Source organism: Aspergillus costaricaensis, assembly GCF_003184835.1.
Source record: "Aspergillus costaricaensis CBS 115574 unplaced genomic scaffold BO79scaffold_15, whole genome shotgun sequence".
Classification (NCBI taxonomy): domain Eukaryota; kingdom Fungi; phylum Ascomycota; class Eurotiomycetes; order Eurotiales; family Aspergillaceae; genus Aspergillus; species Aspergillus costaricensis.
The window spans coordinates 144264-159037 of NW_020291815.1; the positions used below are offsets into that span (position 1 = coordinate 144264).

The 14774-nt window shown below is 49.5% G+C and overlaps 5 protein-coding genes across 5 annotated transcripts; 2 read left to right on the forward strand and 3 right to left on the reverse strand.

The window, feature by feature from the left end:
* Positions 1-887: 887 nt before the first annotated feature.
* BO79DRAFT_245242 (HET-domain-containing protein) lies at positions 888-2681 on the forward strand (the record flags this gene model as incomplete). Its single annotated transcript, XM_025685455.1, has 1 exon — positions 888-2681. The coding sequence occupies one exon, from the start codon at positions 888-890 to the stop codon at positions 2679-2681; it is 1794 nt and encodes a 597-aa protein (XP_025539621.1).
* A 137-nt stretch (positions 2682-2818) lies between these two features.
* On the reverse strand, positions 2819-6223 carry BO79DRAFT_265117 (glycoside hydrolase family 35 protein; the record flags this gene model as incomplete). Its single annotated transcript, XM_025686858.1, has 5 exons — positions 2819-3083; positions 3171-4974; positions 5045-5153; positions 5215-5344; positions 5395-6223. The coding sequence occupies 5 exons, from the start codon at positions 6221-6223 to the stop codon at positions 2866-2868; spliced, it is 3090 nt and encodes a 1029-aa protein (XP_025539622.1). The 3' UTR covers positions 2819-2865.
* A 549-nt stretch (positions 6224-6772) lies between these two features.
* aguA (alpha-glucuronidase) lies at positions 6773-9593 on the reverse strand. Its single transcript, XM_025686859.1, has one exon. The coding sequence runs from the start codon at positions 9343-9345 to the stop codon at positions 6820-6822; it is 2526 nt and encodes an 841-aa protein (XP_025539623.1). The 5' UTR covers positions 9346-9593; the 3' UTR covers positions 6773-6819.
* Positions 9594-9937: 344 nt separating this feature from the next.
* On the forward strand, positions 9938-12260 carry BO79DRAFT_287359 (transcription factor domain-containing protein; the record flags this gene model as incomplete). Its single annotated transcript, XM_025688575.1, has 8 exons — positions 9938-9988; positions 10045-10068; positions 10126-10241; positions 10289-10662; positions 10709-11004; positions 11050-11484; positions 11535-11770; positions 11818-12260. The coding sequence occupies 8 exons, from the start codon at positions 9938-9940 to the stop codon at positions 12242-12244; spliced, it is 1959 nt and encodes a 652-aa protein (XP_025539624.1). The 3' UTR covers positions 12245-12260.
* Positions 12261-12524: 264 nt separating this feature from the next.
* erg4A (c-24(28) sterol reductase) lies at positions 12525-14367 on the reverse strand. Its single transcript, XM_025682501.1, has 5 exons — positions 14182-14367; positions 13300-14127; positions 12918-13249; positions 12653-12870; positions 12525-12605 (listed from the first exon to the last, which is right to left on the reverse strand). Exons 2-5 carry the CDS (start codon positions 14112-14114, stop codon positions 12594-12596), a joined length of 1377 nt encoding a protein of 458 aa, XP_025539625.1. The 5' UTR covers positions 14115-14127; positions 14182-14367; the 3' UTR covers positions 12525-12593.
* Between the last annotated feature and the right edge of the window lie 407 nt (positions 14368-14774).

A 14774-nucleotide genomic window follows, 5' to 3' on the forward strand; every position in this document is an offset into this window, starting at 1 on the left:
TTTCCCCCTATATTTTGGCAATGTAACAGAGACTTACTTGGTAGACCTAGGTAGCCAGTGCCAGCGCAGAGATGAGCTGGGAGATGAAGTAGATAAATAGGATGCTGAACTCATAGGTCTATCTGGAGGAAAGGGAAACACGTGGTCCAGTGGAAACTACCACGCGTCGGTCAGCTGACCCAGTCCCGTCTTCTCATCATCACCAACTCAGATATTATTGACTGACCAGTTCATCGAATATAGTTATGGTGAGTGGGCGCTCGGTGCCTATATCTGAAAGACAGAGCATATGCATCAGTGAGCTGTCTTTGAATGCTTCCACAAACTAGTCCCCATCCCTGCTCCGAGACTCGCTATTACTATGGTTGCGATAAGTTGTGAAATGGTCTACTTGTTACAGCCACTATGCCTGAGATCTGCTGACTGTCAACGATACAAAGTACCCCTGTCCTCAATTGCCAGATAAATCTAAACCCCAGGTCCTGGACGACCCTACACGTATGAAATATCCCTCAGCACCGATGAGGCTTCTCCGAATCCAGGGCGTCCATGGACAACGCAGAAACGATAAGGGCACCTTCCCAGCAACAATATGGTCTTTCATTGTCCACTCAATGACACAGCCCTAGAGCGAGTTGTATTGTGTCATATCATTAGATAAGGATACAGCATCTGGAACTTGGAGAAGTGTCGGAACATAGCTAAACGTACAGTGCAGTTGGGCCTCGATGTACTCCGCAGGACAATCCTACCCGGATGTGTTGCCTGCCACGTAGCAGCCAATTGGAAGATCTAGAACACATCACCACACCACCTAAATAGCGAAGAACAGACCATGTAATCTCAGATTTGTATGTATCTTCCTCAGTCTAAATCTGAGCGCAAAGATGAGACTGATCAACGCCAGAACTTACCAGTTGGAAGAATACCTCGACAGTGATATCCCCGAATATGCAATTCTATCACATACGTGGGGAAAGAATGAGGTTTTCTTTCAAGATCTTCAGGCACTGTCAACAGGCTCCAGGTACTGGGATCGTGTGGTAGGCAAGGAAGGATTTCTCAAGATCAAGTATACCTGCCAGCAAGCGATCAGGGATGGTCTGGATTACGCTTGGGTTGATACATGCTGTATCAACAAAAGCAGTAGTGCGGAAATCTCTGAAGCTATCAACTCCATGTTCCAATGGTACATGCGATCAAGCAAGTGCTACGTTTACTTGTCTGACATCCCCAGCGACTACGGTGAGATTCCGCTCAATGAGCAAGCCGGAAGCTCTGTCGAACCCGCCAGAAGACGCAGGCCTAGTAAATACGATGCGATGATCAATGGGCCTTTTGCAAAATGCCGCTGGCTCACCCGAGGGTGGACATTGCAGGAGTTGATTGCGCCTAAGGATTTGACATTTTATGGGTCTGGTTGGAACTTCCTGGGTACAAAAGCATCAATGACAGCCCTCCTCTCTACCGTCACTGGGATAGACCAGCGCGTTCTTAGAGACTCGACAGACACAAAAGATTCACTGAGATCAGTATGTGTCGCACAGAAGATGTCATGGGCAGCTAAGAGGCGGACTTCCAAGATAGAGGATGAAGCATATTGTCTCCTCGGTCTGTTTGATGTTCATATGCCTATCCTCTATGGCGAAGGTAAAGGTGCATTTGTTAGACTTCAGGACGAAATCATCAAGAGTTCCGATGATCACACCATTTTCGCATGGAACTATTGCGATATTGAGCAAGAGAGCCAGTATACCGTCCTTGCTCCGTCCTCATCCTGCTTCCTCAAGAATGTCGTTCAGTGGTCACGTCCGCGTAACAGTGGGCCATACGCAATGACCAACCGAGGCCTCCACATCACGCTCCCCGTCATATATCAAAACCGGCCTAAGGATAGCTGCCTCGCGCTCTTAGACTGCCATTATGACGATGATGTCACGGGCACGTTGGCCCTTCCTCTTACTCCTCGATCAGACAACACCTTTGACATCGATTATGATATCTCGCGGGGACGGGTAGTGAGAGTTGATTTGGGACTAGAAACAACAGCCATAACTCGAGACCTCTATATCCGATCACAGTCCAATGTTCCTGACCGAGGGCCACAACTGACATGTCAATTCCACATCAATCGAGAGGATTCCAGAACAGCGAGCCAGCGCATAACGGAATACTATCCGTCCCGTATCTGGGATGCTGAAAATCACCGACTACGACTTACCTCCAACGACTCGACTTCCTTGGAAACATGGGCTGCTGTTAGGTTAAAAGACTCCTCCGAAAGAGCCATCGGAGTTGTGTTCCACGTGTCACCACAAAGAAGGCCAGAGAGCACTGCGACCTTCAATGTACATGGTTGGATCTACATGCAGACCATGAGGCCCGAAATGACCCTCTCTCCTGTAGTCGATCAGGTCATTCGCGGCTGCGCCTCAGCTTCAGCGTATGAATACGGGAACCATGGATCCTATACGCTTGCCTTAGGTCGAAGACATAGCATGGTTGCGACCAACACTATAGTCAGTGGGAATGGCTCAGAGACGCTCATGAATGTGACTGTCGCTGATCGGTATGCGCCTTGCACATTGCGACGTGTCTTTGGCGCGACTCCGAAACCCCCGAAAACTGCAGAAGCAGTTTCAAAGGAGAAGGATCTGCGAACAAGCGTGTCTACAGATTAGCCAGAGGAGGATCTCTGAGACCCGGTTATAGAAAGAGGATCGGTCGGGCGCTTATGTATTTAGTTAGTGTCTGCTTGAGATGACTTCCAGTAATTCGGCAGAACTTCCAATCTTTCTATTTCGTATCTCAAAGGCAGTCACAGTTTCCCTCCCCTCGCTACCAACATCGAAGCAGCCCACAGTATCAATAGCTACCAGCTCTCTCCTTGTACACCTCTCCCTCCACAAGACTAGGCTTGCGATATCCACTCTGCAACACCGCATTAGCCTGCAACCGCAATCCATCCAACTTAAATGAGCTCTCATCCATAGCCCAGATAGTCACAGCAAGATAATTGCTCCCATTATAGTCCAAGATACCCTCTGGGACGGGAAAGCTAAACTGTGGGCCGATGTGATTGACTACCAACAACATGAACCATTAGCTCACCCAAATAAAAATCACAGCAAAAAGAGAAGAAAAAATAGAAGTGGGGATGCCTAACATACCATACTTCCCAAACTGCCACCCATTCACAAACAACTCCGACCGAAACCTCGCAGGCTCCGATCCATCACCAACCGTAGTACTATTCTCAAACACAACACTAAAAGGCACATCATACCCATCAGGAACATTCAGATCGAATATTGTCGCGAAGAACCCCACCCCGGGCGCCTCATCCTCCGGAAGTCCCTCAAACGGTGACCTCTTCGTCCACTTCTCCACCGGGGCACCGGGGAGATGATACCCCTTTCGCTCAGCGAAGAAGGCACCCTCATTGAGTGGACCTCGAGTTAGATCAGCATAATGCTCGCCACCAAAGTTACCCGTTATTTTCCACGATATGGCTGATTTGTCGTCGCGGCCGTGGAGGGTGTAATCTAGGATTCCACGTGGATCTTTCATGAATTCGCCGTTCGCGGGGAAGTTCTCGTCGTTGCCGAGATGGTCGATTAGGATTGTCAATGTGTAGGTGGCTCCGGGAGTGAGAGAGGATGGGAATGTGACTGTTTGGTTGGAGAACATATACAACGGGTCTCCTAGCCAGGAGGCGAGGAATGTGTTGTTGAGCCAGATGGAGTAGCCGTAGGCGTAGCCTCCTTCGGTGAGGAGGTAGAGGGAGGTCTCATTGCCGGTGGCAGTGAAGGTGCCTCTGTAGAGAAGGGACCCGCCATTGTAGCCGTAGTCGCTGGCGTAGAGGGATGTTGGGGTGGTTAGGTTGCGTGGGTTTGCGGTTGTGATGTGCGTGCAGGGGGTCCAGAGGTCGTCGTTGTATGTGGAATTGCGGACCTCTGGGAGGGTGTTGAGGTAGTGCCAGTCGAGGGTTGTGAGGTCTGGTAGGTTGATGTTGGGCTTTTGATAGGTGAGGGTGCCGGTGAGACGGCCAGATGTGACGCTGGTTTGGACGCTTTGGTTGTTGAAGAAAATGCTGGTCACTGGCTGAGGAGCAGAAATGAGCTCGAGGGTAGTGGTGGTGTTGATGTCGCCCGTCAGATAGAGGGATGTGCCAGTTAGTTCGGCAGTTCGTAGCAGATACCCGGCCTTGACGATGACAGATCGGTTGGCGTGAGACTGAGAGACGTGTCGGCCTATGGCCCCTGGGACGGGTAGGTCGAGGACCCAGTAGTTGTATGCCTCGTTGCGCCAGAGGAGATGCACCTCGAGGGTGTTGCCGAAATGCACAACTCGGCGTGAGGGTTGGACTGCCCATTGTATCACGGTGGTCGAGTTGATCTGCTGAATCTGCAAATCATCGCCTTCAATGGAAGTTGGTTTTCCTATATTTGCAGGGACGGCAAATTCATGAAGCTCATCTTCACCTCCATAGAGAACAACCACTGATTTGGAGCCTGTCTGCTTCCAGGTAAAAAGCTCCGCCGAGGAATAAATCAGACTTAGGTTGCCGACGTTGTAGTCGACTAAATGAATTTTTGAATCTCGGCCATTCAAACTTAGTGTTCCACCCAGCTGAGGAATTGTCAAGCTACCTGCGGTAGTGTTCACGCGAAGCTTATATGAAGTCGACTCTTGCGATGTTAACTCTCCATGGCGTACCACGTAGAAGTTGGTTGGATTCCCGGCTAACCGGGTTACTGCGAGGGATGTGGTGTCCGTGTAGATTCCATAGCTCCCGTTTTCGGGGTGTGACTCGAGATATGCAGGAGATGCCTGTAGGAAGTTGGATTGTAGCTTCAATTCACTGTATTTCTCGCGGATGACTTCGCGATCTTCGGCGATAGCAGCACCCACATCGTACGAGGTGTAACCACCAGGATGGCCCAGGTTGCCCCAATTTGTTCCTCCAAAGATCTAAAAAGCACAAATCTTTAGTTAGCAAAGAAGTGAGATGGACTATACGCGTTTCTAGTAGTCCACTCACCATGTAGAGATTTTGGATAGCAGTGCGAAAGCCGTAATTTATCTTGTAGAAGATGCGTGCGAATTCAGGACCGATGTATGCGGCCGAGGTATCGACACCAACACCACCCCTAGAGCACAATATAAGCTTAGGGTGCTTCGCACGATACATATACCCCAAGGTTATCATACCAACCGTCAGGCACTCCACCTTGGAATTCTGAGATAGAAAACGGCGTGGTCAGGCTCTGTTCCTCATGAACCGTTTCATTGTAGGAGAGCAGTGGGTTCACCACAGATGACCAGTTTGACGGATTGGATGCTAGAAGTAGATAGTTAACAGAAGCTCGATCAGTATAATCTAAAACATACGTGCTGTACTCCAATGCATGGGATAATCATCGAAGCTGTAAATATCCACAGCGCCGACTCCCGTGCCAGGAGCGAAGTTGCCCATAGGTTCGGCATCATTGACGATGAACGGCACAACTACTCCAGCCTTTCGATACTGATCTTCCACGTAGGCCATGTAATCCTTCTGAAGACAGGAACTGTTATAGTCGGGCATAGAGTAGTTGTTGATTTGCGTGTAGCCTACGTCCTGCACGCAAGCCGTATACTCGTTTTCGGGTTGAAATAGAATCACCGGGCCACCGTTTGTGATCTGCGCCTTCGCGATTATGCGTCCTATCGCCTGCATATATGGAGTGATGGCACCCAAGTAGCCTTGATCTGTAGTCTTGAGACGGCCTTGCACCCTTTCTAACCAGCCAGGAAATCCGCCCCCAGAAACTTCGGCGTTGATATAAGGACCAGGACGAGCAGTTAGATACAAACCGGCTTCTGTAGCAGCTTGAAAGAAATCTTCGAGCGCGAAAACTCCATCCGCCCGTATAGACCCTCGCTCACCTTCAAGGAGGGCCCAATCGACATAGAAGGACACAGCTGAGAACCCAAGCGCGCGGACTTTCTGGAAGACATCAAGCCAGAGTCCTGGGGATGGGAGACGGAAGGGGTGGAACTCTCCCGATAAGAGAAGAATGCGCTCTCCGTGAACCCGAATGGAGTACTCATCCCACGTCACAATGTCTTGAAGAGAAGAACCTGTGGTATTCTCCTGACGAACATATTTTGGGGCGGTAACAAGGCCCAAGCAAGCCTTCGCAGCCAGACCGACAGAAAGCAAAAAGGAGGCCTTCATCGTAGTTTAAGATGCAGCCTAATGGCTCGGTACAGCTTCACATTACCCTCAAAGCCAATCCACCTTCGCACATCTTTATACCTGGCTGTCCTTGACACCTCTGATCAAAAGTAAAGCGGGCCATCGGCTATGAGGTGGCATCTGGCCACATTGTTGATCAGCAATCCCCAGGGCGGGGAATGCGGAGGACCTGCGATCAGACGTCAGTTTAACCGGTATGTCGACATCAAACTGGGCTAATGCTTAATGCGGGGAAACCTCATGATCACGTCGGTATAATAGATGACCGAGTACTGGGAACGTGGGGCGCGGATAGTACTTGACATGGAGTGTGCCAGGGATAAAGGCGGTAAATGGTGTATTCTGACCAAACCTACTGCGATGCAGATTGAATAGAGGCCAATATCGCATTTAAGGTGATCTTTGACATAATTCAAATGGTCTTTTCTATTTTTGTTTTGGCCACGTCTGATAGCTTGTAGCGGGAGAACCAAGTGTATAAATCTTGTTTGGAACGCCAATGATGTAGAACGCCACTAAAAATTTCATCTGCATATACATTCGGCAATTACATAGCGCATAGGACTTTGTAGATATCAGTCAACCACCCCTGGCGGTAGCAGCACTACATAATCCACTGGAGCAGGCTCGACCCCATTCGCCTCACCAACAATTTTCAGCTGATCACCCTGCCGGACGACGACCCCATGAAACGTTATCCGGGTGGCCGAATGACCGTCCAAGTATATCGAAGGTGTATGGCCTAGGGATTGATGCTCCATATCCCCAAGCCATTGACCCACTATCTTGTCACCCACAGATAATGTCCACTTGGATTGACCGCCATAGAGATCGTAGTAGTTCACCCCTATGTCGTACACTCCCGATGGGGCTTTGATGGTAGTTCTCGCCGTCCCAATCGTTGAATTAGATGTGGTGATAATTGCGGTAGTGTTAGAAGCGGCCTCGAACGGACTGACGGTGTAAGTCTGGTATCCTTCCAATCTCATACTCTCAGCTTCAATGCGCCACGGATGATGACCGACACGGCCAACCACATCTGGAATACCGGTCATGTTGTAGTAGAAGTTGTTGATAGCATCACGCCAGACAATGGAGTGTCCCGCCTGGTAAACCAGGCGTGATCGCATGGCCTCGTATCGCTCCCGATCAATTAGCCCTTTTAAAGACTCCCATTGTCTTATAAAGCCGTGTGCAGCTTCTGAGCCAGCATAGTGAGCGTTGTAGAAATGCTGAATAACTGTCAACCCGGAATGCAAACGATGAGTCCATGGTACATGGTGAAACCACAAGACGAGATCATCTGGCGTGGTTTCTAGTGACTCGTATAAGCGAGCAACCTCCTCCGGATATTGGCCGGTATACCCGGTGCCATTCGATATTGTTCGGTCCATTCCAACTGAATTGTGATCAGCACGTGTCCATTGACCCCAGCCATTGTTATCCTGTGTAGCTGGGTTTGGTCCATAGTGAGTATACAAGATATCTGTCAGGGTCTGTATGCCCAGGTTGCCTGTATAGTTTTCATAGGCAGGCCAGGAGGTCATGGACATATCAGCAATGGTGTCGATGACATGGTGATCTTGTCCAAATGTGAGGCGGGTCCAGTCTTTGAGGATCTGTTCAGAATCGTCTGTCGGACTCCAGGCTAAACGACCATAAGCGTACAGATTGGACATAGCAAGGTGGCTACCAAGCCATGTTCTGTTAGTGCCCACATTAACGACGGCTGCCCAGCCCCCGAGCGTTCTGTTGAAGCGCTGTCCGGATATGATATCGCGGACCATCGAAGGCTTGTGATCTACGCGTAAGTCGAAATCCAGGACCGTCTTCCAGAGTGGAGGTAGATACACCAAATGACATTGCTGCCCCAGGTACTCCTGACTAACCTCCAACTCTATGGCTGTGTTGGTTTCGTAGAGGTTGCCGAAAAGGGGTGAGGTAGGCTCGCGTACTTGAAAGTCGATTGGGCCGTACTTTATTTGTACCACGACGTTCTCGTCGAACTGACCGTCCAGGTCCTTGAAGTATTCCACTGCTGCCTTCGCACGATCAGCCTTCCAGTCCGACTCGTTCAAGTTGTCGTTGTAGACAAAGGCGCGGTACATAAGCACACCCCCATGTGGTTGCAGGGCACGGGCGAAAAGATTTGCCCCTTGTGAGAGTGTGCGATTATATGTATCCGGACCTGGCTGGCCCTCTGAGTCTGCTTTGACGAGGTACCCAGCCATGTCTGGTACATAGGTATAGAGGCTATCGGTGATATTCTGCCACCATGCAATGACACCAGGATCGAGCGGATCATAAGTTTCTAGGCCTCCCAAGTCTTCGGGTGAAGCAAAGTTCAGCGATATGCCAATTTGAACGCCGTATGGTCGACAGGCATCTGCTATGCGACCCAGGCCTTTCATATTCTCGGGTAGCAGTAGTGTTGCGTTCGCATTGACATTATTAACGACAATTGCGTTTATCCGGATAGATGCGAGCAGTCTAGCATATTGCTCAACAGGAGCCATGTCTTCCACCACCGTGCCATCTTTGAAGAATATCGACGCGCCACCGTAGCCTCGTTCAATGCTTCCGTCCATGTTGTCCCATTGATTTACCCAACGGATCGGCGCATGTGGGTTGGTGGTGTACGCGACACGAGAGAAGTTTCGTTGTGCCACCATAGCGAGGTATTCGTATGCTCCGTACAAGGCTCCTCTGGCATTGTTGCCTAAGATGCGAACTGTGTCCCCTTCGGATTGTAACCAGAAGCCATCGGGATCAAGCTCGGGCACGTTGATGTCCCGGCATTTTTGACGGTACTCATCCAGGGTAGCCACCAGAATTGATGCGGAGCTATTGCATTGAAATGGATGAGATGTCAAGTTCGTCGAAAGAATCGATTGGAATCCTGCTTTCAATTCTTGTCCTGCAGTCTCGATCGGGCTTCCTTTGGTGCTGTTCAACAGCACAATATGAGACGGCAAAGCCTGTCGACAATGCAGATCGCAGGACACGGGAGCATATCGGAGCCAACCATCGTACCCATCCTCGGCTGCGACCAAGGACAGTAAAAGAGCCAGGGTCAATTGAAAGAGATTCGAACCTCTCATTATGGCCGATTCTTTCCAGCTATGCCATTGCAAAGAACTATGGAGTACCAGCCCTCTTCTTCATCATATATACCCACGTCATGACCTGTTTGCAGGATCTCCCCGCATTGTCGGGCCACGAACGTGGGGAAGGACTTCATGCTAAACTTTGTATTCAGGCTATTGTTGCTGCTCTGGGTAAATCGTATGGTTTGGTGGCATCATGGCAAAGGCGACTTTTGCCGACAAGCACTGGCCCTTGTCTTCTCTTGGGACTCGCTGAGTTAGCAGTTTAGCCTCGGAGAATCTCCGTGACCATCGAATTCAGGTTTGTTATTGAAGCGTCAAGACCCTCCCGATTGGGAAAGGCCCCGTCATGGCAGACAAGTGGACGTCACGGGACTCGCTAAACTCAATTGGGTTCAATCTAGCCTGAACAGGAATGGCGCCTTCACAAGATGACTGGAGGTCTTACTCGCACTCTTACCTGTCATTCAACACTTTACTACTCACAGACCTTTGGCTTGAGGTGCAGCTACTGTTGTCATCACCCAGAAGAGGAGTGCTGATATATCATGCGAGCTATCGTTCATAATTAGCGGCTTTACCTACAATGGCTGCCCGAACTCCTTCCATCGCCCGCAACTCGTTCCGGGCCCGCGCGGTACGGCTTCCTCGACCGCCACCATCTAATCTATAACAAGTACTAACTCCAACCAGTGCGACAACTGTCGGCTTCGGAAGGTATCGTACCCTGTGACCAAATCAGTATTCCACCCATGTTCATGCAAATCTCTTTAGATCAAGTGTGATAAAGTAGTTCCTTGTTCCAGCTGCAGCGCTCTTGGAGTCCCCTGTGGTCCGACAGGTACGCCTGTCACGTCTTCGGAGACACGCAGAGCCGAGTCCGACGATTAGTAGGTTAAACTAGACTATAAGTGTTTGCAGTGCTAACTGAGGATAGCGAGCAAAGGTTTTCGGTAATCCAAGAACAATTGTCAACTATTCAGCAAGCACTCCATCAGATAACAAAACCACCAACTTCAGTACAGCCGGCTTCTCACCCAATAGGCACCGGCCCAACAGCTCCTCCCTTCGAGGGACAGTCATCTTTTCATCATGAGACCCTTGTAGCCAGGGACGCAGCTTATTCCGCAGCAAACACTGCCCGTGATGGACAGATTGGAGATTATGTTTCTGCTGCGCTCTCCTCTCTAAAAAGCAGCCTCGATAGGCACAATCACACCGTGAATCGAAATGGAGCACAATCACCTATGCAACTAAACCAGACATTGCTTCCTGTAGAGCTGGTCATAGCAGTGGTGAAGAAGGTCAAATGTATACATCTCCACCCCCCTTAGATGCTATCGCTTACGCAATATAGCTCAACCTCCCTTCTTCCTGGTCAGTCAATCTTGGATAGACTCAACCCGTGTGGAACATCTATGCCAGTCAATATATTTCCCATTGAACCCTGTGCCACCGGGCTCGCTCACACTCTTCTATGGTATACTGTTCTATGTGATCCGCGATTATCTTCATGCGGGAGATCCCGATCTGGCACACTTTGATCTTCAATCAAGCCTTGCGCTCTGTGAACGACACTTTGCCGCTGGCTTGAGCGGGCCTGAGGTTATATCTGAACCAACTTTGGAGAAGATACAGGCACTGTTGCTTGGGGTATGTTTGATTGTCTTCAGGAACTACAAATCCTAACGAATGCAGGTTCTGAAAGCACAAGAGGAAACTGACGTCCAGCGGTGCTGGACCTTCCTTTCGCTGGCATTCAACATGTGCCAGAGCATCGGGTTACACCGACGTTCTACTTTAGAAAAGGATGAGTATGCTATTGCCGAGGCAAAACGCCATGCGTTCTGGGCACTTTACACCATTGACAAGAATATCTCTCTCAATATTGGCGTGACATCACACTTTCAAGATCACGATATTGATGCAGACCTTTATACTCCCTCGAATGATCCCAAGCATCGTCCGTGGGACCTAATGGGGCTTGTAATCGTCGAGTTCGCGAATGTTCAAGGTAGAGTTTATGACCAGCTGTACTCTACCTCTGCTTGTCGAGCAGGTGACGAGCAACGATCAGCATCGATTGAGCGGCTGTCCTCCGACCTGATGACAGTACGGGACAAGCTCCTTGCGGTACGCCTTCCTCCTGTTGGGGTAGTCAACTTGGCTGACGGTTTTACAAGATTGATGTTAGTCGGGGTCTTTATGCCGACTCCCTACATGGGATGGCCGCCTGTGCAGACTTTATAGCTTACTCTGTGTTGACCGTCATCTATCGTGCACAGACCCATCCACGCGACGTGATGGCAGTTTCTTCCCAGTGCTATGCATCTGCGACTGCTGCTTTACACAGTCATCTGAAGTGCTTCACCTACTTCCGCGGTCGCCAGACACATAAGCAAACAGAATACGTAAACTGGTAAGACACCCTTCAATCTGCATTAACATAGTAAACTAATTGGACAGGATACTTCTCTATCCTTCATTCACACCCTTCGTCATCGTCTTTACCCACGCCATCACGACCGCCAATACAGCAGATCTTGCTCTGCTACAGGATACCGCCAGCTCCCTAGAGTTAATCAAAGGCCTTTCACGAGGGTCAATGCATTTATACACTATCTGTGACGCTTTTGTCCGGGCTGCTCAGATACTTGTGAACTCACAACAGACACTAACCGGGTTGGAGCAACATCAAGATGGATCCCTTGTTATTCCAACAACTGATGGGCCCGGGAATATTGCCCTGCCAGATGTTTCATGGCCAAAAGATACATTTGACTCCACCATGAACCAAGCAGACATATCCATGTTTCTGAATGGCTTCATTGGCACTAACCGATCGGTCATGGATATTTTGAGTTTCGACCTTAATAGCGATTCAATCCAATGAATACACCTTGCATTCCTCTCACTGCTAATTGTTGACCGTGGCTTGAGAACCCATCTCTCTCAGTCTTTTATTTACGCCTAGTAGATGGGAAATTTGTCTGGACACTCTACTCAGTGCGTGCGAAATGCATACCCTCGCTAATGTTGACGGATAAGGCAACTAAGTCGAGAGGCGTGACGACTTATAATGATTCAAAATATTAATCCCCTTTCCTTCCTATATACAGCTGGGAGACCCATGGCAAACGCAGGTCAACAGAATGGCAAGCCAATATAAGTGGGGCACGGTTTGGCCTAAACAAACTAAACTAAGATGCCTACCGAAAGGCCCATCCTTTGACTCCAATGGCCTAGAAGACATACTTTTTCGATGTTAGCTTGATCACAACAGCAACTCGATGAGTCTTACCGGAATGAACAGGTAGGGGACCCTCCGCTCATACTCGCGCCAAGCTTCTCCATATCTCTCGCGACAACGTTCAATATCCCGCAGAGCACGATGGATTATCATAACAGTGAAGAAGCACGAGTAGAACCAGGGGAATGGCGAGTTAAAGCCAGTAATGAGGCCCCAGGAGAAAGCGAAAAACCAGTCACAGCTGTAATGGACCTTACGTGCCATTCCATCTATACCTCATCAGCCCTGATTCGCGATACAGAAAAGAACAACTTACACCACCCACTGCACAGGATGGAATCTCCTGTTTTTGTCTTGATGCAGACAGGGTTCTTTACCGATTTCCACGGTAGCTGAGGAAAGGTCTTTCGATTCACAGGCTTTCCTCTCTCCTGAGCTCGGAAGAGGTTCTTCTGGCTGTTGCACGTGTCCCACACCCAGTATGCAAAAATATACATCACAAATAGCACGCCCAGTGCTATAGGGTTCCACTTATAAGTTGACGGATCGTGGCTCGCCAGGTATAGGGTGCAATGGCAGTAACTCATGGGAACACCAGCAAGGTTCCAGAAAATGAGCATAAATCCCCACTTCTCATAATACATATCCCTGCGACAAGATCAGTATTGTTGATTTGGCCACCGCATTGAGCAACATACCAGCTCGTGATAATCAGTTCTTCCCCTTTAGCACATGCATTCGCATACAAGAAGTGTGCCAAAAGCAGAAATGAAACTTCCCCAGAGACGAACCCGTAGTCTTCCCACTGCTTCAACGCAGTCCCAAGCGTCAACAAAAACAGAATATACCAGGGTATGCGAACCTCGAAGAACATCTTCATATCAAGCCACTGGAACAAGCGAGGGTTGAGCTCTGCACCCATAAAGAAATCATAAACGTGGGATCCCGTCATCCGATGCTGAGCACCTCGTAGCAAGGCAGACGCGTACGCGAGGATCGAGACCAGAAAGCCAGAGCAGATAGCCACAGACATCAACGGACCAAACTCATCGACGAGCGTACTCAGACGAAAGAGACCGGAAAAGTGGAGGACCAATGCAGCAGCGATGGTAACATACCACGACGCTGCCGCGGAGCAGTAGTAATCCAGCTGCTTTCCATTCAAATGGGGAAGGCATTTTCCCTTGCCGTATACGCCGGGGAGGTACAGGTACCCGAGTCCTTCGAGGACAAGGAAGGTCCAGTATATTATCCATGCCTTGCGGTGGGGATAGGCATGCGTATGGGCGAGGTCAACGAGGTGGAAGAGGAAATCGGTAATTGATTGGTTCGCTTCGGGTAAGGGGAGGTGGCCGTCGTACAAGGTCGCGCCTATAAACATGTAATACATAAGGAGGGGGAATCCAAGCATCAGCAAGGTAACCCCCGGCGCACCTCCGAACTCGAATGTCAGTTTCTCATCCTCGTGGGCGCTGGAAGACTTTTCCGGGCTCGGATTCGTAGACTGCTTCATGCTGGGTTGGTGGCTAGGTGAATTTAGTGTTCTGTGCATGGCGTGTCTAGGTAGGCATTTGTCTTACCTTGTAGCCGTACTATGAGCAGACATCCTTCTCCTTGTATACAGATTGATAGTTCTTCACAGATCGGGCGATCGCGGATTTTTATCAGTCCTCCATTGCTGTTCATGTTGTATACCTTCCTCGTTGCCGGGAAGCCCGCGTCCGCCGTGCTCTCCGCGGACTCCGCGGTGAACTCGGAAACCTCGGGATCGGCTCAATCAGGTCAATCGATAATCGTAGCGAGGACCCCTAGTTCAGGAGAATTTCGATTTATTTTGGTCTAACCGAAGCGCTTTAAGGGGGAAACTAGCTGAGATAAGATTAAGATTTCTGTGATGGTAAGAGACCTTTTTCCGCTTTGCTGTTAGTGTAAGGGTCAGCTAGGCCCGAGCGACCGTGCGGATGTATCTAGTAACAGCATGGAATAGCGAAGGAGTCTTGGGGAGGGAACTATACTACTATTAGATAAGGACATGACGGTAAAGGAAATCTATTAAAGCATCTCCTTAGCCACGTATGGTCGAATAAGTACGCAGTACTAGTGGTTGTGTGCTGTTGTTGTTTTCTTACTGTTCATCCAAATGATTCAGTTGTGGGGGTTCGTCATTGTATAT